This window comes from Tiliqua scincoides, chromosome 1 (assembly GCF_035046505.1).
Source record: "Tiliqua scincoides isolate rTilSci1 chromosome 1, rTilSci1.hap2, whole genome shotgun sequence".
Taxonomy (NCBI): Eukaryota; Metazoa; Chordata; class Lepidosauria; order Squamata; family Scincidae; genus Tiliqua; species Tiliqua scincoides.
Window position 1 is genome coordinate 300,670,480 of NC_089821.1, and position 24,540 is coordinate 300,695,019.

Sequence of the window (24,540 nt, forward strand, 5' to 3'; positions counted from 1 at the left end):
GACCTCAACAGGTGGGAAACCCTGGCCTCTGAGTGGCCCGCTTGGAGGCAGGCTGTGCAGCATGGCCTTTCCCAGTTTGAAGAGACACTTGGCCAACAGTCTGAGGCAAAGAGGCAAAGAAGGAAGGCCCACAGCCAGGGAGACAGACCAGGGACACACTACACTTGCTCCCAGTGTGGAAGGGATTGTCACTCCCGAATCGGCCTTTTCAGCCACACTAGACGCTGTGCCAGAACCACTATCCAGAGTGCGATACCATAGTCTTCCGAGACTGAAGGTTGCCAACAACCATATCTCCAAAACTAGACGTGATAGGGCAAAACGATTTTTGGAATCAGCACTCCAAATATACCCAGGAATTGGTGTAACATTTAAGGAAGCAAAATGTGTGTTGGCCTGTGTTACCAGTGCACACAGGAAGAGACATTTAGGAGGAAATGGTCCTTTGGAACCATGCAACTTTCAAAGCTCATAATCAGCACCTTGAATTAAGCCTGGAAACATTGATGAATTGCATTGGCAGAAATGCAGTTTGCAAGGAACAGAGGTAATGACAGCCCAGCAAGCCTTGGTTGCCTGCTTTCACATCAACTGAAATGCCCAAACACTTTTCATGGACTGCCATGCAAAGAGCACATTACAGTATTCCAAGTGATCAGTGCATGGATTACTGTAGTTAGGTCAGACTTCTCCAGGAAAGGTCAGCTCTGGCAAATCAGCCCAAACTGATGACAGGTGCTCCTAAACACCAAGGCCAAAGCAGTGTGCCCCAAGGATCTGTCCTGGGACCGGTGTTTTTCAACCTCTTCATAAATGACCTGGAGACAGGGTTCAGCAGTGAGGTTGCAAAGTTTGCAGATGACACCAAACTTTTCCGAGTGGTGAAGACCAGAAGTGATTGTAAGGAGCTCCAGAAGGATCTCTCCAGACTGGCAGAATGGGCAACAAAATGGCAGATGCACTTCAATGTCAGTAAGTGTAAAGTCATGCACATTGGGGCAAAAAATCAAAACTTTAGATATAGGCTGATGGGTTCTGAGCTGTCTGTGACAGATCAGGAGAGAGATCTTGGGGTGGTGGTGGACAGGTCGATGAAAGTGTTGACCCAATGTGCGGCGGCAGTGAAGAAGGCCAATTCTATGCTTGGGATCATTAGGAAAGGTATTGAGAACAAAACGGCTAATATTATAATGCCGTTGTACAAATTGATGGTAAGGCCACACCTGGAGTATTGTGTCCAGTTCTGGTCACCGCATCTCAAAAAAGACATAGTGGAAATGGAAAAGGTGCAAAAGAGAGCGACTAAGATGATTACGGGGCTGGGGCACCTTCCTTATGAGGAAAGGCTATGGCGTTTGGGCCTCTTCAGCCTAGAAAAGAGACGCTTGAGGGGGGACATGATTGAGACATACAAAATTATGCAGGGGATGGACAGAGTGGATAGGGAGATGCTCTTTACACTCTCACATAACACCAGAACCAGGGGACATCCACTAAAATTGAGTGTTGGGAGAGTTAGAACAGACAAAAGAAAATATTTCATTACTCAGCGTGTGGTTGGTTTGTGGAACTCTTTGCCACAGGATGTGGTGATGGCGACTGGCCTGGACGCCTTTAAAAGGGGATTGGACAAGTTTCTTGAGGAGAAATCCATTACGGGGTACAAGCCACAATGTGTATGCGCAACCTCCTGATTTTTGAAATGGGCTATGTCAGAATGCCAGACGCAAGGGAGGGCACCAGGATGAGGTCTCTTGTTATCTGGTGTGCTCCCTGGGGCACTTGGTGGGCTGCTGTGAGATACAGGAAGCTGGACTAGACGGGCCTAAGAGAATTCAAGGCTGTTAACAATGTGAAAAACATAAAATCCATACAATTCAGTTAATATTAAACACATAAATCTGAAAAACAATTAAAACACATCCAGGATCACTATTAAAATATTAAAAACACCAACCCCTTGTATGTTAAAAGCCTTCCTAAATAAGCCTTCCTAAAGAAGGTTGTGAGGCCCTGCCAAAAGGTCTCCAGAGAGGGAGCCATTCTTAATTACAGGGGAAGGGAATTTCATAAGTGAGGCACCACCACCAAGAAGGCCCTATTTCTAGCTGCTACCCCACCCCCACCATTACCGGTGGTGGCACTGTCAGAAGGGACTCCTCAGATGACCTGAAAGGATGCGTATGATTATATGGATGAAGGTGGTCCCTCAAATACCCTGAGCTACAATGGGCTTTAAAAGTCAAAATTAACACTTTGGATTCAGCCCAGAAATGAACAGGCAGCGAGTGAAGCTGTGAAAGCAGCTCCCCAACTAAGTCGAACTGCAATCAGATTCCTCATATAGCCCAACTTGCCTTCTCCTCTCGCTATACTGATCTTAGCCCACCTCACTGCACCAGGGCAGCTCCACACATCCTCTGGAGCAGTGTGAAAATCTCACTGCAACAGTGGAGCTGAACTGTGAATGAAGCTGTCAGGTACTGAATTTTGCATGGCTACTGTCATAAAGTCATTTTCATGAGCTAGTTACTTAGAGACAGAAACCTCTGTATCCATTACCCAGAGTCCCTTGAGACCTGGTTCATTGATCCAAGGATGACATGCCATCAATAATTTATTCACTGTGAATAGTCTTGTTTTAGTTTTGACATAAATCCGTTTTTTCATGTTATGCAGCTACTTGCATAACCCAACTCCTTTCCACTTAAAGCAAATTTCCCTATAATGCCATTATTTCAGTTAATATTTTTTAAGACTTTAAACCTGCCATACAACAAGGGATGTTTTACTCTGCATTTTGATTTGATTAATTTTTTTAAATCTGGAATGTGTCTTATAAGGATTACTTTAATGTAAACCTCACAACACTCTTGTATGAGACAGCCAGAGACATGGCAGGGAAGGTGCATAAGGTGGTCAAAACCAAATTCACAGGCCTTTCACCAGGTGTCCCTGTCATCAGAGGTGCAGTCATCATTATTCCCAATATAGTGCTCTATATCGCAGCTCAAGCACTGAGGCTGAGAGTTTGCCAGAGGCCATCATATGAATTCACAGCAGATGTGAGCTTCAAATGGGGCAAGCCCTGATTTGCCATTAAAGTTCTTTAGTCACTGTGCTACAACAGCTTTCTACTTGGAAAATGATATCAACTCACACTGCATTTCCTGCTAGTTTCATGAGTGGGACATGGGAATAAAAGTGAGAGTCCATATACTTTGTGGCCCAGGGCAGTGGGGGCCTGTCACTTCAAGTAAGGATGGGTAAAATGTATGCTCTGCACGCAGAAAGTCACAGGTTCAATCCCTAGCATCACCAGTTAAAGGATCTTGGTAGCAGGTGAAGGCCTCTGAGAAGCAGAAGAACTATTGCCAGCATCAAGTAGTGGGCTGCAGGGAGCAGCAAACACTCAGGGTGCCTTTCATGGTAAGTCTATTGCCTCCCTCTAGCTCACCACAGACAGAGCCACTCTGATCTGCTTTCTAACGGTAAATGGGAAGTGGATCAGATGGCAATGATGGCAATGACCCAGCCTGCTACCTCCTCGCATCGTTCCTTCCTCATGCATCTCCTTTGAACAAAGCAGGAAGTGTGGGACACACTGAGAGTGGTCCCACAGTGCACCTGCTTTGTTTAAAGAGACCTCACAAGGAAAGAGTGGGGTAAGATAATTAATAATTAATAAATAATATTATTATTATTAACTGTTAATAATAATAAATAAGAAGTAGAAGCTAAAGAAGTGGATCACAGTTGCTGCCGCCACCACCACCATATGTGCCCCCCCAAAATGCACAGAAGGCAGCAATCCTCTTCCCTAGCCACTCGTGCTTTCCTCATTTGGTCCCTTTAAACAAAACAGGACGTGCAGGACATGCTGAATGTTCTTCACTTCCTGACAGCTGCATAGCTGCAGGAGAGTGGTGCAGTAAGTATTGCAGGCACTACAATACACTACAAAAGTGGCCCCTCTCACTTGCCATTGCTGTCTAGAATGGCTTTGCTGATTAGTGGGAGGGGCTGCTTACACAGCACATTGCAGCACCTGCAATACTTACTGCGCCACTACCCCTATAGTAACACTACAGCCTTCTTATTTGTTTAAAACACTGGTTCCTAAACTATGGTCTATGGATTCTGAGAAGTGGATCACAAGGTCCCAGGAAAAAAAAATCATCTTCAATCACTTCCACTATCTTGCTGGGTAAGCATTCCCTCACTAGAGACTGTCCGCAGCTAGGACTGAAGTGCTGATGGTGGGTGGTCCGATCTCTACCCTCTCTGGTAGTCTGTAGGGCAGTGCTCACTTGGGAGATGCTTCCCCATGGATCAGTAGAGAGGGTGGAGATACTGAAGGCTGCAGCTGTGAGTGGCCTGTTCTCCATCCCCTCTGGTGGCTCGTGAGGAAAATGCTTCCCCACAGACCACCAGAGAAGACGGAAACCAGGCCACCCACAGTTGGCATTGCATGTGGTCCACAATGATTCCAATTTTTGCCTCAGTGGTCTGTGAGCTCCTAAAGGTTGGGAACCACTGGTTTAAAAGGACTGCACAAGGAAAAAGGCATGGGGGGGGGAGGCAGATCTTAATTCAAGGCCCTGGGTGCAAGAAGACCAAGCTATGCTAGTACTTCTCTCCCCATATAGGTAGTGGTGTACCTATGGTATTAGACACCTGGAGTGGGCCGTTTGAAGCCATCAATAGGTCTGGTCTCCACCTCATGATCCCTTGGTGGAGGGCAGGTCGACCCTTTGGTTTGAGCGGCTGCTAGATTTGGCTTCCACCAGGATATCCAGAATGGTCACTCAGAATTGTAGGTAGACCTGGAATCCACCTCAAGATCCTTGGGGGAGGCCAGGCTTACTGACTAGTCAGTCCTGCTTTTGACACTCAGGGCGAAGTGCCCCACCCCACCCCGATATGCTACTGATCCTATCATAACTCTTTAGTGGTCAAACAAATACATAAATGGGTTCTTGTTTTGCCAAAATGTTTTAGGCACTGAACATAAGGAGGTCAAGAACATAAGACATAAGGAGATCAAGTGATTTACTTGCCTGAAGTTATGATTAGGATTTGTTGCATTGTAGTCTTTGTGATGTTGACTCAACCTAAATCTAACCTGTGGGCAAAATACATCACATGGTGCATTCCTGCTTAACTGGAGCAAAACAAAACAAAAAATGGTCACAATCCTATTTGGCAAAACTATAATTAAAAATTATGTAACTAAAAATATGGTTCTGTACACTAAATTATGATCGTTCATAGTACTAACATTTTTCTTTCCACACAGATCCTGTTGTATGGTGCTGGTGGCAACAAAGATCTGGCAGTGATTGGCTAACTAGTGTGACCGTTCAGAATGTTCAGTTCCTCAGGGAATTAAACAGTCTGTAGTTCACCTCCTGTGAGGGAAGGAAAATTGGTTAGCATTATAACTTTCTTTGTAACTGGTTTTTTTTTGGCTTGGCCTTGGGTCTTCACAGGGTCCTGGTTACTTGAAGAACCGCCTTCACCTGAATGTATCTGTCCATGCACTTCATTCTTTTTTGGAGACCTTGCTCCAGGTCCCATTTCTTACACTGCAATCCTACACAGGTGTACTCAGAAGTCCTATTGCGTTCAGTGGGATTTGCCTCCAGGATAGTGTGTATAGGACTGCAGCCATAGGGCCCAAGCCTATCCAACTTTCCAGCACCGGTACAGCCACAATGCAGCCTCAAGGGAACAAATGTTCCCATACCTTGAGGTCTCTGTGACTGCCTTCCTGCCACAGGATGCAGTGTACGCCCCATTGGCACAGCTACAACAGCACTGGGAAATTGGATTGGGGCCATAGTGAGGTACAGTAAGAGGGAATGAGGAGCAGGGCTTTCTCAACAGTGCAACCAGGCTGTGGAACTATCTCCCTAGGAAGACCTGAATGGCAGTTTCTTGAGTTTTTAGATACCTCATCAAGTGCTCCCTGTTTAGACTAGCCTTTTGCAATAAACCCCTTCTTTTGCCATTTAAAAAAAAAGTTTTAGTATTGGTATTTGATATGATTTTTAGTATTTTAATGATGCTTTATAAACTTTTTATTGATTATTGTCATTTTGGTTTTAGTGAATGCTGTGTAAGTCATTCTGGTAGCCAAGGGAGAAGTTTTTTTTTTTTTAATTAAATAAATATAAATTGGCCACACTACTACTACTACTACTACTACTACTACTACTACTACTACTACTATTACTACCATACACTAAAAAACACTAGCTTTGTGAATACAGTCACTGATCCTGACAGGTCTCTTTCTCTACTTATTCTAGCTCAAATTTTTGTGGATTAGAGAGACCTCCCCATTGGGAACATATTTATTTTTCACATTTTTATTCCGTCCTTCCTCCAAGGAGCAGAGCGTGATGTACATAGTTCATTCCCTCCCCATTGGGAGGGAATCCCTCCCCATTGGGAACATATTTATTTTTCACATTTTTATTCCGTCCTTCCTCCAAGGAGCAGAGCGTGATGTACATAGTTCATTCCCTCCTTTTGTCCTCACAACAATCCTGTGAGGTAGGTGAGGCTAAGACATAGTGACTGGCCTAAGGTCACCCAGGAAGCTTCATGGCTGAGTGGGGGGGGGGGGTTATATCACTTATATGTATATCACTGTACAGGCAGACATGACATTCATATGCACATAAATGAGTGCAAAAGAGACAAAAAATAGTGAGGCCAAAAGAACACAAAATGCAAACAGTGGTTGTAAGTCAATGACATTTGTATGCAGCCCCCAAATGAATCTCAAGAAAAAAACCGTGCCAGGATCCACCCATCACAGCAATCACTGCTGCTGCTATAAAGCTATCTTTTTAGCTGTGTGCTATTTTAATCCAACACCCCTAGGGGGTGAAAGCCCACAGTCAGTAGTAAGGCTTACCTGAATAGAATGGAATTTTTGGAAAGTTGACTTCAGCAGTTTCACTATGGATCCTCCCTCCCTGCAAAGTTTTATTTTGGGTTTCCTGAGGCGGAGGAAGGGGTTGCTTTTGAAAATTTAATGGCAGCAGCAATCTTCAGACCCACTGGTGTGCTGGAAGGTTGCTATGCCTTTTACAGTGCAATCTCATGCATATGCAATTGATGTGCTTCTTTCTTTAAAAGGCTTTTATTCAAATAGTTAGCAACATTTTCAGACTTCAATTGTTCATCCTGTTCAAAACTTGCCACTGCTTAGTTTGACCACCATGCAGGCTTAGTAATGGATATATGTTACTGATTACTGAATATGGATATACTGTATTGAAAACATTTTGTAAAACTTTTGTTTTCATTTCTCAAATATAGATCCTTCCACGTGAGAGCCAGGATGGGGTCACAGTTCTGGAGTTGGAATCAGACCTGGGAAATCCAGGTGCAAATCCCCACTCAGCCATGAAGTTTCCCAGGGTGAATTTCGGCCAGTCACTCTCAGCCTCACCTACCTCACAGGGTTGTTGTGAGAACAGAAAGAGGAAAGGAGTTCCACAGACCAGTGACATGCTATGTAAAGAAATATTTTGTCTGTCCTAACTCTCCTGACACTCAGTTTTAGTGGATGTCCCCTGGTTCCTTACTATTGCTTATAAGAGCAGGTTTGATTCAATAAAATCTTGGTCAGGCGCATTAGGCTCTCATGCCACAGCGCTGTGCCCCTTTTAAAGGCATCCAGGCCAGAACACCATCCTCACTTCCTGTGGCAAGGAGTTCCACAGAACAATCACACACTGGGTAAAGAAATATTTTCTTTTGTCTGTCCCAACTCTCCCCACACTCTGTTTTGGTGGATGTTCCCTGGTTCCTTATAACAGGTTTGATTCAATAAAATCTTGGCCAGGCACATTAGGCTCTCACACCACAGCGTTGTGCCCCTTTTCAAGCCATCCAGGCCGGGTGCCATTCCCACATCCTGTGGCAAGGAGTTCCACGGACTAATGGCATGTTGATGAGCCTATCCATGCCTACTCAGAAGCAAGCCCCCATTATAGTCAATGGGGCTTACTCCCACTTAGGCTTAGGCTTGCAGCCTAAGTGTCATGTTGTTCAGTGGTGCCAGGAAAGTATGTGGTATGTATATGATTGTGGTATGTATAGATTCCACTGAGGAGCCATCATGATGTGAGGGAACGGCTGCTCCTACAACTGCGGGATGATCAGCACCAAGGCTGAGCCAGCCAGGCTTTCCACACTGGCTGAGAAGTGCCCTGTCCAAGGCGGGAGGCACCTCCCTTGAGAGGGGCTGAGGGAGTGGGCTGAGGGGCTGCAACGCCTCGCCCCAGGCAGGCTCCTGCCACCTCCCATCAGTCATCACTGAGGGCTTTCCTCCCTGTGAGGCGCTCCCCGCCCCCCACCTGCAGAGGGAGGGGCCCTATGAGGCGCTCCCCGCCCTAGCCTGCGGGGAGGGGCCGTAGAAGGCTGGGGAAGAGCCGGTCCCACGTGACCGCTCCCGACCAATGGAGTAGCGACCTCTGGGCTCCGCCCAGGGGGCGGCTTCGGGAGCGAGGGCCGCCTTCTTCCCTTTCCTCTTCCTCCTGTGTGGAGTCGGGAAGGGGGCGGGGGAAGGAGTGCGAGCGAAGGAGTAGCTGCGCGGGGTCTGAGGGAGGGAACCGACTAGGGGCCGCCTGTGCGGCGGAGGAAGAGGGAGCGGAGAAAGAGGGAGCGGAGAGGCCACGGGGCGCTGCCACTGTCCCGCGGGAGGCTGCGAGTCCCCGGCCTGGCGGGCCCCCAGCCGCCCCAGCAGGCGGCCATGCCGAACAAGAACAAGAAGGAGAAAGTGAGCGGCCAGGTCAGGCGTGAGGGCCGGGAAGGGCGGGCCTGGGGGGGGCTGGAGAGCCACTGGGGGCTGGTTGCCATGGAGTCCTGAGGGGGTGGGGTGCCAAAAAGCCCCCGCTCCTCCACGCCCGCCAGTCAGTGTGTGAGTGGTGTGTCTGTGGAACTCCCTGCCTCAGGATGCGGGAGTGGCACTTGGCCAGGATGCCCTTAAGAGGGGATGGACTGTGGAACTCCTTGCCACAGGATATGGTGATGGGGTCTGATTTCTGGAGGAAAAGCCCCATTGCAGGGTAAGTGGTTCCTTTGCCCAGCGTTTAATTGCTCTGTGGAACTCCTTGCCACAGGATGTGGTGATGGTGCATGGCCTGATTACCTTTAAAAAGGGATTGGACAGATTTCTGGAGGAAAAGTCCATCCCGTTTGCAAGCCATGATGGGTATGTGCAACTTTCTGGTTTTAGAAGTGGGCTACCTCAGAATGCCAGGTGCAAGGTAGGGCACCAGGATCCAGGTCTCTTGTTGTCTTGTGTGCTCCCTGAGGCATCTAGTGGGCTACTGTGAGATACAGGAAGCTGGGCTAAATGGGCCTTTGACCTGATCCAGCCAGGTTCTTCTTGTGTCCTTATGAATGACTCCTTCCCATCTGCTGCTCTTCAGCTAGTGTGAGGTCCCCTCCCTTCTTAGCAGCCCATTATCCCCCCCCCCAAGCATCCCTGGGTGGGTGACTCCAAACCAGGTTCAGAGTCCTATGTGCATGGGAGTAAACCTTCTTTAATTTACTTGCTTCAAATAAACAAATATAGTAATGTTTTTCAACCAGTGGTACGGGTACCACCAGTGGTACTTGAGGTGGTGTCTGTTGGTACTCACAGGGCCCCTGGACACCTGATGCCTGGCTACAAACCGGGAATGTGATGCAACAGACAGTGTTAAGAGGCTCACCTCAGCAGGCAGAGCTCCAAAGTGTAAAAAAAAAAAAAGCCATCCCTTCCACTTTGAGCCTCTTACTGGTGTTTGCTGTGTCATGTCTGGCCTCCCAACCCAGAAGTAACTGGCAATGATGTCATCACCAGTTACTGCCAGTGGTACTTTGAATAGGTGGACCATGTGAAGTGGTCAAGTGGTCATGTGAAGGTTTGGCGCAGGACAAACCTTGAGAAACACTGAGGTATAGGATTGTGTTGGCTGCTTCTTAACACCTCCCAGTAGTTTAGATTTTGGACTCTGAGATTGAAACTATTGACAGTGTTACAGTGGCACCTTAAAAGACCTCCCAGATCTAATGTGACACAAATTCCAAAGCTGCTGCACCAGCAGCAGAAACAGCAGCTCAAGTGGCAGATCTTAAGGATGTGCACTCTGGAAGTTGTTAACTCTAAGTTGTTTTGGGCGGTGTCTCGGTGTTTTGGGGTAAAGAGTGGTGGGTTAGTATTGGGAGGTGGTGTAAGCATGTGGGTGCTGTAAGAGGGAGGGAGGGTGTTTTAAGATTTCATGCCTCAGGCTGAGGTGAAAGGCAACCAGCTGGTATGATTGAGGTGGGTGCCTTTGTGCCTGAAGCAAAGAATTCTCAAACTCACTTTTGTGACTTTCAGGATTTGACTCCATTATGTATATTTATTTTTAAGTATCAGTAAGCATTCAAAATAAAATTTAAAGTTTTATATGTCAACTTCCTATCAGATAGGAGATCACATTTATTTGCCTGCTGGTTTATGAGTTGAGATGGTTGTGTTAAGGTCTGAACTCTTAAGTAAGGCTGTAGTCCTATGTGCTTGGAAGTAAACCCTCTTTAACTTGCTTCAAGTAAACAAGTATAGGATTGGACTGGCTGCTTATTTAGGATCACAGCCTTGGCAGCCTAACAGAGTAAATTCATCAAAGACCTGAGCGCTGCTAAGCTCCAACACAGATGCCAAAAAATGCAAACAGTGGAATGAAAGTCTCCACTTAACAGCTCCCAGTAGTTTTGAATTCCTTGCTGCATCTCCACATCTGTTCAGAATTTTAATATTGCACTGTGTTTTGTTCCTTTTATATATTAAGATATTGTTCTAGCCAGCAACAAAGGTTTATAACAGGCCAAACAAATTCCAAGGCAGACACATCTTGCAAATATCTTATTTTGGAAGGCAAAGTAGTCCAGGTGCAGTTTGATGGCCTCTAGCTTTAGTCCTGGTTTATTTTTTACATTGAGAATGCATTCTGTGTCAGAATGATCATAGCATGATATTGCAAGCCATGAGGTTCACACTTTGGTCCTGCTTGTAAGTTCTGCACAAATCTAGCCATTAGAGTGAGCCTTGATCATGCATCCCCTTTCCACTGCATGTAAAGCCTTCTACAAACCAGTAGGCCTTATGTGTAGAGCTGATGTAAAGTAGGTCTTTATAATACTGGAAGTGATATCATGAATCAACTGTTTGGACCATGCTACCACTTAATTCCCTGGGCTTCACCTGATGTGATCACTCCGCCTTGTACAGTAATTCCTGGACAAATATCCTTCAAACCCCTGTCCACTTCCAGTGTCTCTGTCCAGCTTCCTAAACAATTTTTACAATTAGGCAGCATTTCCTTATTGCCATAATATGCTGTAGCCTTAGTTCATTGCTGCATGTCTCTGTTTCCTTCTATTTGACAACTTCCTTCGATATTTTGAAACTATGGCATGTTTCCATTGACTTAAAACATTTTTTTTCCTGTTGTTCTCCCTAAATATAAGTGCCCAATTAGATTTTCAATTTCCCATGGCTGCTGAGAGCATGCAAAAACCTAGTATCACTCTGTCATAATATGTCTGTATTGCCTTCTGTTTTGACTTAAGAAAGGGGTTCTGTAACAAAAATTGCACTTTATTTTATTTCTGCTTGAATTTCATTTCTTGCTTGCATTTCTTTGTACATTTCAGGAACCTCCAAAAGCAGGCAAAAGTGGGAAAAGTAGCAAGGATGTACAAGATAACCTGGAAGTTGAGGTAAATGTTACAAAATCAGTTTCTGAAGGATAGCAAAATATTTATGCTGATCTATAACATTTGAATTTTTTAACCCCTATACACCTTTGTCAGTTTTAAAGTCTCTGTTGAAATTTGGCAAATTTCAATAGAGAAGTGTCTCAGTGGCCATATCTTGTTAGTGGTAATGTTAAGTATTCAAAGTTGAATAAAATGTTTGTTCCTTAGCAATTTCCACTTCAGTGAAAGTCTTTAGTACAGTGGTTAAAAAATTCAGTGGGGAACTGGGTAATTCTGTTTTTAAAGGCCACTTTGGCCATGAGCATGTTAGATGTTGGATGTGTTGACAGTCAGAATGATGTAGTAGTGGTTTGGAAGTTGGACCCAAGATCTAGAAGATCCAGGTTGAAATACCCTCTCGTCCATTAAGCTGCCTGGGTGACCTGGGCCAGTTACTATTTGTCAGCCTCACCTACTTCACAGGGTTGTTGTGAGGATAAAAGGAGAAGAACTATGACACTAAGAACATAAGAACAAAAGAACAACCCCACTGGATCGAAGACTGATATAAACATGTGAAATAAATAGGAGCTGCTATCTTTCAGCAACCTCTCCTTTCAAATTTGAAATATAGGTGTTGGCTTTATCTCATATTGCGGTATAGTGGGTAGCTTTACCTCATAAGAATGTTGTAAGAATTTTCAGTCACCTGTATGAAATATTTTGAGTGCTTGGGAAAAGTGCTGTATAAAAACAATTGACAAGCTGCCTTTTGCCTTCTTTGGAAACTCTTCATTGCTGAGATTTTGGTTCTTTCAGTTGTTCACATGCTCTAAACTTTGTTTTTGCCTTGCTGCTATCACTTAATCATTGTGTCTTATAAGGGTTTACATTTTTGGAGACCTTTATGACTGAAAAACTGTTTAGGCTGCAATCCTATGCATACTTTCCTGGGAATAAAACCCTTCTGGATACAGTGGGACTTACCTCAAAGGAAACATTCATAATATTGCACTGTTAAAGTTTCATATAAAATTTATCCTACCATTCTGCCAAGCATTTTTAGCTCATTTCTTTAATTAAAAAATTGATTCTCCCCTGAGAATTGTACATCTTCCTTGTCCTAAACAAGAGGATAAGGAACCATGTCTGTCTGTGTGTATGTATATATGTAAATTGTTTTGAGAATTTGTCAAGGAAAGAGACCTGAGAGAAACCAGGCTGAGGGGTGTGTGTCTAGCGGTTAGTGTGCATGCACTATTCTTGCTCCCTGCTTTCCCTTTACAGAACCAGCAGTTGAACGGAGGAGAGCCATGGTAGTTTTTAAATACTGTCACCATTCTAGGCTACAGAGACCAGGCAGAGAGGGCTCATCTGGGGAAAAACCCTCTTAGGAGACCACTAGACACCCAAGGGTTCTTATAAAAATCAGAACTACAGTAATGTCTGCAGGATGAGAGATGTGATCACACACTGAATTAACTTTGAACATGGACTAGGCAGATAGTCAAAATATGTATTGGCAACCTTCAGTCTCGAAAGACTATGGTATCGCGCTCTGAAAGGTGGTTCTGGCACAGCGTCTAGTGTGGCTGAAAAGGCCAATCCGGGAGTGACAATCCCTTCCACACCGGGAGCAAGTGCAGTCTGTCCCTGGTCTGTCTCCCTGGCTATGGGCCTTCCTTCTTTGCCTCTTAGCCTCAGACTGTTGGCAAAGTGTCTCTTCAAACTGGGAAAGGCCATGCTGCACAGCCTGCCTCCAAGCGGGCCGCTCAGAGGCCAGGGTTTCCCACTTGTTGAGGTCCATCCCTAAGGCCTTCAGATCCCTCTTGCAGATGTCCTTGTATCGCAGCTGTGGTCTACCTGTAGGGCGCTTTCCTTGCACGAGTTCTCCATAGAGGAGATCCTTTGGGATCCGGCCATCATCCATTCTCACGACATGACCAAGCCAACGCAGGCGTCTCTGTTTCAGCAGTGAATACATGCTAGGGATTCCAGCACGTTCCAGGACTGTGTTGTTTGGAACTTTGTCCTGCCAGGTGATGCCGAGGATGCGTCGGAGGCAGCGCATGTGGAAAGCGCTCAGTTTCCTCTCCTGTTGTGGGCGAAGAGTCCATGACTCGCTGCAGTACAGAAGTGTACTCAGGACGCAAGCTCTGTAGACCTGGATCTTGGTATGTTCCGTCAGCTTCTTGTTGGACCAGACTCTCTTTGTGAGTCTGGAAAACGTGGTAGCTGCTTTACCGATGCGCCTGTTTAGCTCGGCATCGAGAGAATGAGTCAAAATACAGGTAGTTTATTAAAAGAAGGACCCCAGTATATAGCACATGGCTGGCAAATAATGGAATTTTGAAAAAAGATAAAGGCTATTCTAAACCTACATAGGAGCTCATGTGGAGTTAAGTGTCCCAACATAATGCCCTGTCTTTTCTCTTTATCACAGAACTTTTTTCTTGAAAAGTGATATATAAATAGTATTAAACAGTGACTCAGTTGTTACCTTTACTTTTGTTACTTTGAGGGTTTTAAAGAACAATTTCTGCTGCAGCTGCATTAGCTTTCTTTTCTTGATTTTTTTCCATTCTCGAAAGCATTGAGAATTTTAAATTTCCTTTAGAATAGAGACTGCTTAATAAAATGTTTGTATTTTTATCTACTGTAGTTGTGCTCTAAGTGTTCATGATACTTGTATAGCAAAGACATAGACTCTTCAATATTACCATTACTCAAGGGTTAATAAACAAGCAGATCGGTTTTAAGAAATGGCAAAGGAAGGTGATAGTTCTGCTACTTGTATAGCATTAGTTGGTACTAAGTCAGAGCTGTTCCTCAACTTGTTGAGCAGAGTTTTGTCTTTTTAAAAAAGCATAAACAATCTCTTAAAAAATTTCAAAGCTACATTACCAATGCTAATGCTAGAGGTTAATAGGGAGGGCACCAGGATGAGGTCTCTTGTTATCTGGTGTGCTCCCTGGGGCATTTGGTGGGCCGCTGTGAGATACAGGAAGCTGGACTAGATGGGCCTATGGCCTGATTCAGTGGGGCTGTTCTTATGTTCTTATGTAATAGCTCTGGCAGGGTTTTGATGTAATGGTGTGTGCCAACTGTGTTCTGCTCCTAATTTTTAGTACAATTAGCACCTCAGAAACTGAAATTAATTGTTGGTCCGTTCAGAAGCAACTTGGTGTAACAAGATAGATGATATACTTGTGAATGAGGCTCAGAGTGTATAACTATTTCTGCACAGCCATACTCCCAGGTGAATAGTACATGGCTGGATCAGCTGCTAACTCTGCCTGTTGGACCACATGGTGTTTCTGTTGCAGCTATAGGTGAATTCATGTGAGCATTGGGTTGGCCTTAGGGTTAGACTTGTGCTCTATTTCAGCTATCAATTGAATCTCTGTCAAAACTGCATATAAAGGAGATTTTTAAAGAGATGTTAGCTCAGCAGCAAGATTGTAGTTCAGCCTACAAGATTCTAAGAGTAAAACATGTTCCACTGTTAAACTGTCATGAAAGATGAACATGCCCAGCTTGACAGTGTTTACTTTGCACTTCCTTTGCAGTGTTTACCAGCAAGAAACTTTAAACTTAGAGGGGGGTACATTGCTTCATTTCTCTTTTTATTCTGCACCATCTTTGTTATACTTGCTATTGATTTACAAAGGAAAGGTGCAGTACAGACACAAATTCTCCTCTGTTACTGGGGTAGAGTAGGATGAGAAAGGCAGTGTTGACAGAGATGTGAATGAACATATGCTGTGGTTAGCATCCACAGGAGATAGTGCTCGGTTGCTAAAAATCATATGAACCTGAATACTCAACTGTTCCAGCTCATTATCTGTTGTAAACATTTTTAATCAGGATATCTATTCTGAGTATATTGCGAAGAGGAAAATCATCAGCATGCTGGGCACATGGTCTTTAGTATTAGACTATGATTTGTTGGAAAACATAAAGTGCACTTTCTGAACTGCTGTTGATAATTAAAGATAATGCATAAAGACTTCAGAATTCCTAAAAAGTGAATATTCTGTATGATCAGAGTTCTTTCAGCACAGTTTCTAGTGGCAAAGGAACACTGGAGCTCCTAGAAACCATGCACTTGGAAGCTCCCCAGTCAATAGCATTGGCGCAGTTGACACATGCACTTGTATGATGAAGCATTGATACAAGTGAATGGCCTAAAGGCTCAGCATAGCAACTGCCTTCAATCAGCTTCCCTTAATATCATTTAGTTCTTAGAATTCATTCTAGTCTATTGGAGCATATATCCATTCAATGTTTATTGTAATGTGTGGAACATGGAAAGAAGTGTACTTATTTTAAAAGCAGCAGGTAGCAAAATGGATGGTTCTGTCCCATGCCCAGTTTACCCCAACTTTTCTGGTTCTTACCTAGCTCCCAATAGAACTTGTCTCAAAGTTCTGGCTAAGTTTTGAAAATACTATACAATTTTAGACGTTTGTGTCTGGAAATGTACTAGCATATGTTGTTTTTTTTCCAAGTGCTTGTGAAAAAAATACCAGATTGTAAAGACTAGAGGCTGTCCTCTATTGGGAGAACAGGGAGAACACAAATGGCAACATCCCACAAATACTTTATTTATAGGTGCCTATATGAACTGTACTACTTTATTTGAATTCAGGATGCTAATTACTTTTGTATTATGTCAATTGGCAATATATCACCCATTTTACTAATGCAGCACACCACTTATCTTAGGGACAAAACAGAATTGATTCATAGCAGGAGGAGATTGGTCGCTGCCAAAAATAGTGGTTTCTTGTCATTGCTGGCACTCCCCAGCACCAGTAACACTTAGTAAAACCAAATCAGTTGCATCACCATACTGTCATTTTTGTTATCCCAGAAAGAAGCACCTTATTAAATGGAGTGGGTAAACTTGCAGCCCATAAATATTGATTCATGTATTTTGTGATGCTCTGTTGTAGGGGATAACATGGCACAGGAGAGACATAGAATGGCAGGTCTTGATGGTGCACTATTCAGTCTCATTCTAACCCATAGAATTGTCTCAAAATTATTTCATAGGGCAGTTTTCCAGTGGAAAATTTGTAGGATGTTTTGGGGGCTGTTGGGCATTATACAATTGAACAGCAAAGACAGGAGCAGATAAGCCAGATAAAAACTAGACTAAAACATGCTAAAGAGCATGGTGCATAAAAACACTTCATTTTGTGCTGAAAATATAAATTGGTACCTGGCAAGATACCTGGCAAATGACTTTAAGGAGAATGATTAAACAGTGGAGTGTCATAAGAGAAAAAGACCTATCTTGGGCTACCACTAGCTTGCCTGGGATGGTTATCACAAATGCATTGCCTATCTTGAAATCACAGTTGTGGATATCATTATTGGCTTCCCTACAATTATTTGTTACAGGGTTTTAAGAATACAGTGGGTTTTTTTAACCCCTTCCCATAGGAGCAAGATATAGAATACTTTGTCATTTTGGAGGGTGGTGATGAAGTCTGAGTTGTCAGAGAAATATAGAGAATTAGAAACGCAAGTGTTTAGAAATTCAAAATTTCTCAATATGTTCTGACAGATTGTGTGTGGGAATGCTTAGTAATAGAGGAGAAATGGAAAATTGTATCCTTCTGTATATGTAAAAAATTATCCCTGCACAATGTTTAGGAATTGAATTATAAGCCTTATAAGTCCTGATGGCTCTTTAGGAGTGTTTTTTAACAGCTCTCTGCTGGAGTGTTCTAAACTAATGTCTGTAAAACTTATCAGAAAAGATTATTTCAGCTGTCAAGCTTACAGAGATTTAAACTTTACATGAATGTATAGATGTAAACCTTTAAGGAAGTAGAAGCATGGGAAAAGGAGACAGAATATTTTTAAAAGAGCTGAAACATCTGTGGTAAGGGGTATTGTAAACCTTTAAGGATTCATAGAACTCTTAATGCAAGCTGCTGCAGTATGTTCTTTTGTATACTCATGCCTGGCACTGTATGGAGTAAGGGAAGTGCAAACTAGGCTATAAACAGTTGGAAATGGTTCCTGCCAACATTGCAGCACTTTTCCAGTTGCCATGGTCATGGAAATTGCTTTGACTGTGTCCTTGTGCTGCTTGGCTCACACTTCCGTTTATCTTTATGATATGCAGTATATATATATATATGAGTAATTGAGAAGAGGCCCCAACTGCGTGCTTGGAGAAAAAGCCAACATATCTTTATAGATATTTTATAAGAATGTGGATACAAAAATTGTTTAAACATTTAATACCATGTACAGCATAAATGGCTTTATTGAGAGTAATAATTTCTATATTTGGCTTCATTAATATGACAGTATTGATTTTAATACACTGGTTGCAGCAGTGAATTGCCCAGGTTGCTGTTCTATAGAAAATCAGTTAGACATGTATCGTGCGAGTTTGGTATTTCAGATTGCAGTGCAAGGTGCATGTAAAAAGCACTGAAACTGAAATCTCACAAGCTAGTGTAACTTCATGCTGAAATGAAGATGATCCCACAATAGGAGGGTTGAATTTTGTGAATAATTTTATACTTGTTGCACTCTAATTTCAAAACAAGACCAGGTAGCTTGTCCTCCAGCTGGAAACAGAGTTGTAGGCTTGTTTGCTGGTGAAGATAATTAACCTACAAATTATAAGATTTCCTTTCAGCAGAATATAGATGTTACAATTATACTAAGATATAGATGATATGTTTGACTCTACATTTAATCCATTTTGAAAAATGCAGCCATTCCAATATAATGACAAAAATAGAGGGTAGTTGAGTGTTGTGGGTTTGTTTTTTTATTTTTTGTGGGTTTTTATTTTACTTATTTATAAATTTAAATAAAATTTATAAATTTATTTTTATAAATTTATAAATAAATTTATTTTTTACTTCTGCAAGTCAGCCACAATTTGTACCTTTCTCCAAAGTCTGTATGGCTTGCTGGACCATATGGATGGTAAAGGAATGTATTTGGCAACTTTATGTCTGCTGTCATACATATATTTTATAAATGCTGAAGAGGAAATTAAGCATTGAAAGGAACCTTAAGAAGTTTGTTACTCAGAACTCCATGGTGGTTTCTAATAATTTTGTCAAACAGACATTGACTTTAGAAAGGAAAAAGATGCAAAATAGAAGCTTCATAAAGCAAAACTTGCAGCTTTTCTAGATCAGGATGATCACTGACACAGTATGTTTCTCAAGGATGTTTTCTTCCTTCATCTTGTGGGAGTGTGTGTAGCAGTGACTGCAATTTATAGTAAAACTTACTGAGTCTGTCTCCTGTCTTTATACACTTGTCCCCTTTTAGGTTTTTCAATGTTAAACATACATTGGTGACAAAAATGTACCCTTGACAGTATGCACTGGTGGCCCTGGAAGCAGAAATTACCACTTCCTGTTTATATTCTGTTTAAAGTCTAATTAAGTCTTTTCCTTTTTCTTTAAACAGCTCACAAGCAAAAAATCAAACAATTTACCACCTACAGCACAGTTAACTAAAATCAAAGTACCTCCTTCACAGCCTGTAGTGAAGAAAGAAAAACGACAGAGTTCGTCAAGGTTTAATATTAGCAATAACAGAGAACTCCAAAAGCTGCCAGCTTTGAAAGGTACTGTATTTGTTATCTATCTTTCAGTGATCCTTGTCATAGAAACATGCTGGTAACTGCAAAGAGAACAACTTTTTGCAATGTTAGACTGTGTTTCACGGTCTCGTTAGACAGGCATAGCAGAGCTTCTGACTCTTCTCCCTGAGAGCAAATTTTCACAGTGCAACACAGAACAATTCATGAACTCCATCTGTTTCAAAGGGGGCTTGTCAAGCTGTGCCTAGAACTGTTTGGGTGGGGGAGAAAAGCCAGAGGCCCTCTCACACATACAGCTTTCCAGATGGCTCACTGGATTGTGACCTTAGGGCAAGCAGAACATTACATTCCAAAATATATACGAGTACAATAATATGCTGCTGCTGCAGTGATTGTTGGTGACAGTATTAGTTAACAGTGTTTTGGGGTGTCTCATCTAGAATCCTCTGGGAAAGTGCCTGCTGAGTCAAGACTTTGAACTTTGGTTTAGTGATGAGACTAAAGACCATTTTTGGAAAGTTATGCAAGATGAAATAAGTTTGAGCTTGAGTTCTTCTGCAGCTGAAGGTGGCAAGAGCCCAGCCGTGCTCATGGGGTTGGATCCTGTCCTGAGCAGGTGAAACAATACTTACTCAAGGATCTTTCTCGCCCTTTTCCCCCACAGCAGTCCTCTGAAAAGCCTCTCTTGAAGATCCACGGGGATGGGGGGTAACGATGTAAGCACCTTCTGGATGTATCTTCTTCCTCTGCAACTCCATTTGCCCTATTTCCCTTCTTAAGAATCCCATAATCGTCAGGAGAAATTTTTCTAGGGTTTCAGGGGACCTCTGTGTCGAAGAAGTGGGGAAGATTCTTTTTGCACAAACTTTAGTCTGAGTTTTTTATTTCTAGAGAGTATTTATTTCTAGGTGACTCAGCTATCACCCAGGGCACCTTAGCAGAGGTGTTGTGCTTGCTTCTTATGCATTATGCAAAACTAATTCTTTTCATAAATTCTAAGTAGTTTAATGGTAATATTTTAGGATATGTAAGGTAGTTCTTTAATATGACAGAGTACTTGTTCAGTAATAGATTCATACTTGTAAATGCAGTCCAATGCTTCTTAAAGTTATTCTTGAGAGGTTTAGAACTCATATCCAACAGTTCATGAGCAGGCCTCCAGTATGGCACTACAATTTAGCAGGTCGTGTAAATTCTTTGACCACACTAGTAACAAATCTTATAGATGTTTCTACAGATTTGTGTTGCAAAAGTGTATTGATTTATATTGAATTATTGAATAATTGAATTCAGTTATATTGAATTATTTATTTATGTTTATATTATTTATTATTAAATAAATAAATATTTATTATTTATATTGAATTATTGCAACTTTCTCCAACGTGTTCTAGAACTGTTTGGAAAACTCTCATTTTCACTTGGAGAATACTGCCCCCCCTGCTCATTGAATGCAGCTTCCAGTTTTCCCTGAGAAAAGGGATATATGCTTAAACTGATTTAAGAACTGGTGCATATACAACAACAGGCATTTCCTAGCTGCAGTTAAATATGAAATGGTCCTGTGGGACTATATATCCTAGTTTGGCAAAGGCAGACAGTGCAGATTTTGTCATTATAATTGTAACTGAGTTTTATTAGATAAAACTCATAATTAGATTTGGAATCATTTGTATTAAATAGAATGCTGAATTTCTTTGGGCTTATATTTGGGGGGGTGGTTGATATGTGCTTTTCTTGAGTTATGTTAATTTTTGAATCTCCAAGTTTATATTTAAGGGATGAGGGATGAATGTAGTTGTACTATGGGAAGACTTTGTCATTCGCAATTTCATGCATAGAATATGATTCCTAAGAATCTTTGTATGCTCACTTCACTTAATGGTTGGTGAGGTATGTTTGAAACGTGCAAGTATTGTTTGCAGTGTGTAAAAGCTTAAGTGTTCTGGGCCAGGGGCTTCTTTGCCTTACGTGGCTGCCCTAACCTTATAGTGTTTTTTTGTTTCTCCTAACATACCTTATGTTTGCTACTAATGCTTTTTGTATGTTTTTATCACTTCTTTAAAAGTCTTGCAAAAGTACTGTATTTAGGAAAAATGTATAAAAACATTAGAAATAAAAACTACTTCTTCTGCAGTGTTCATGTCGCTGTGAGAACTGAAGTTGGGACTCATTCCACACTCTGGTTCTGGGGAGGCTTATTTAAATTGATTGGATAGATATGCATGGATAGAGAGAACCCATGAGGACACAAAATGGAATCTTTAAAAGAAACCATGTACGACAACAAACTTCTGTTCTTATAGTGATGTGAACAATAATAGTCAATTGCAAAAATAAGTATTTTTAATAGTTAACATCTTCCTGAGGGAAAAGCATTTAGGTATGCATATTTATGCTACTGTAAAAACCATACCTATTTCTGATTTGTGCTATTGGCTGTATTTGGAGGCTATTTTTTCTTTTCCCATATTTTCTTTTTGTCTAAAAGTCCTGGGGCAGCTAACAGTAAAATATTTAAACACAGAATCACTTTAAAATAGATTAATAGATTAGATGACTCAGGTGATACTCATGCAATACAACCGAGAAAAAGTGGACTTGGAAGCAAATCCTACTCTCAGCCCAATCCTATTAAGCCACTGCTGGAATGTGCAATGTGTGTTACAGTGGTCACAAAGCACAGCTTGCCATTCTGCAGCTGCCTGCCAGCAGTTTTGGGGGAAGCCCCAAAGCTGGTAAGTCAGCACAGGAGGTGGGGAGCGGGAGTGGAGGGAGTGGCGAGGGGGTGCCTAGCCTGGAAAAGGGATGGTATTGACATATGACCTGGGTCCATTTGTACTTGGGCCAGCAAAATCGATGCCATAGGTACAGTTAGCGCCAGGATTGCAGTGAAGACCCTGGGGCAAAGGAACAAATTACCTCAGGAGGCCTTTGTGGCTTGCAAACTATTCCCATGCAAAATAGTGTGCGTGCCACACTGATGTTGCTGCATCAGCACCAAGGGATTACATAGGATTGGGCTGCAAGTTCAATCTGACTTACCCCTGAGTTAGTGTGCATAGGTCTGCAGCATTAAAAGGGATGCAAGTGGGAGTGGCAGGAGCAGGGAATCCAGTTTTTGGTTCTGCTTTTAGAGCCCATTCAAATATGGTAAACCTTTCTTACACAATGCAAGAATTTTGAATGGTGAATTCATTTGTTTGTTGTGTGTAAGTTGCCCCATATAGAAGGAACAGATTATGACTAAATTCAGCTATTGAGAATTTTTTGCTTGGTTCTGATTTTAAAAGCTTATACTGGTGGGATATTGTCTGGAATATACCTTTGTGCTGTGCTGCATTGAAATTTACTAATTGCGCAGTCCCTCTGTCTCTACGTTCTGCAGATCCTGCACATGTCCTTTTTTTGTATAAACGTGAGGTCTGATATACAAATTGTTTTAAGATTTCTAATTTTTTGGTATTAAAAGCATGGTTTATGGTTAATTTCATTTAAGCAGTTCAAAGCAAGCAGTTGGTGACTTATGCAGTCACTTTCATGATGTTGGAACTGTTTTAAAAAAAAAGAAACTTTGCCTCATGTTCTTGATTAAACCACTTCTTGATAACTGTAAATATAAGAAAATTGTTGAGTGCATAGTGCTTGTCACCTAGTGGGTATAGCTTCCACTTCAGGAGTAACTTTAGTTAACTAATCATATTTTGCCAAGAATAGATAGATGCCTTAGGGTTATTGAATGGCTTCCTGTGGAAAAACTAGCTGTAGAGACTAGGTAAACAGCTTTTACTGGGCGGGGGATATTAAAATGATGGCTATACAGAAATAGTGGTGTAGTTACTGTTCATCAATGTCCAAGCTTTTTGGCAGATACAGGACTACCATCTTCAAGTTTATGTGTTCATTCAGAACTGAGAAATAGACTTTCTCCTGCATTGTAACTATGTTCTCTCATTGCGCAAGAAGATATTCATACCATGTCTGCCAAAAACCTTGGATCCTGATGGACAGCAACTACACCATTGTTGTAAAGATCATTTTAATATCCTTCCCCCCACTCACAGTAAAAGCTATTTTCCTGCTCTCCTAAGCTAGTCTTTCCACAGAAAGCCAACAATCTTGCCACAGACCACAGCTACCTATTCTTGGCAAAATATGACCAATCTCCCATCTCTGCATGCTTTCTTAATGTTGTTCAGCTTTGGTTTTAGAAGCAGAGCTGGAATATCTTGAATAAACTTTGGAGGGTCAAGGGGAAATAGTAAAATAAAGCAAAATATATGAGTATATCTAAAACATAAGTACCAAGGTCAGATTGCTGCTCCTATTTGCAAAGTACTTTTAAAGTAATCCTTAGGTTGTTTTGCAAAAAATCTCGGAGTTGGGTCAACAATATTTCCATTTTTCATCTGAGGAATGGATGCAAACTCTGCCAAGGCTGTGCTGTTTCTGGTAGAATTGAATCAAAGTATTAAACCAAATCCAAAATGTCATTTGGCCCGTTAATGTCAAGAAAAAGTACAACCTCTGATTGTGTGTGTTACACTGATATAGTCATCAGATGTTAATGTGTCTGTCATACAAGTTTTAAACTTCATGGGAGTTTTTTCATAAAATTTTATCTTGCCCTTTTGACTTCAGGCTTTGAAAAATGGATTCATCTTTCATAGAAGTTTGTTTCAAGGTATGAGTTGGTTAACAAATTGTCAGTTATGTCTATGGGTTTAACAGCTTCTGTTGACTGTATTAGCCTCTGCAATATGGGTTAACCATGGAGTGTTACTTGGAGTTCTCTGTTGTGTTTGGGCTGGAATAGTATGCATGAGTGATAGTATGTTTAGCACTGTTTTGCTGGAGTGCCTGCAGTGCATGTTGTTCAATTGCGCTTTGAGTTTTGGGGTAGGAATATTTGAGGAGACGTGACAGCAAAACAGATTTGTGATTACAGAATGTGGTATGTTTTTTAAAGCTGTTGCTGTGCATGAAGCAATGAGGAGGTTTGCCAAGATTTCTCGCTACTAACAACAAGTTGAATGCAAACATATGGGGGACCACCTAAAATTCGATCCAGATTCCATGAAACTTGTGATTTTAAAATAAAATTCTTAAAACCATTTGACTTGATCACAGGTGGATTTTATCAGATTTATTTTGAAACCTAGCTAACTGTGCACTGTACTGATTTTCAAGAGTAC

General features: G+C 42.1%; 1 protein-coding gene across 3 annotated transcripts in view; it reads left to right on the forward strand.

Moving 5' to 3' along the window:
- Window positions 1–8,573: 8,573 nt before the first annotated feature.
- PPP2R5C (protein phosphatase 2 regulatory subunit B'gamma) overlaps window positions 8,574–24,540 on the forward strand; it is a 92,578-nt gene continuing 76,611 nt past the window's right edge. For 2 of the 3 annotated variants that reach the window (XM_066629128.1, XM_066629143.1), the window contains exons 1-3: window positions 8,574–8,812; window positions 11,707–11,772; window positions 19,210–19,369. In XM_066629128.1, coding sequence (XP_066485225.1) covers window positions 8,774–8,812; window positions 11,707–11,772; window positions 19,210–19,369 — 265 coding nt within the window. In that variant the 5' untranslated portion in view covers window positions 8,574–8,773. The remainder of the gene's footprint in view (window positions 8,813–11,706; window positions 11,773–19,209; window positions 19,370–24,540) is intronic. The other variant, XM_066629135.1, reaches the window with a different exon arrangement.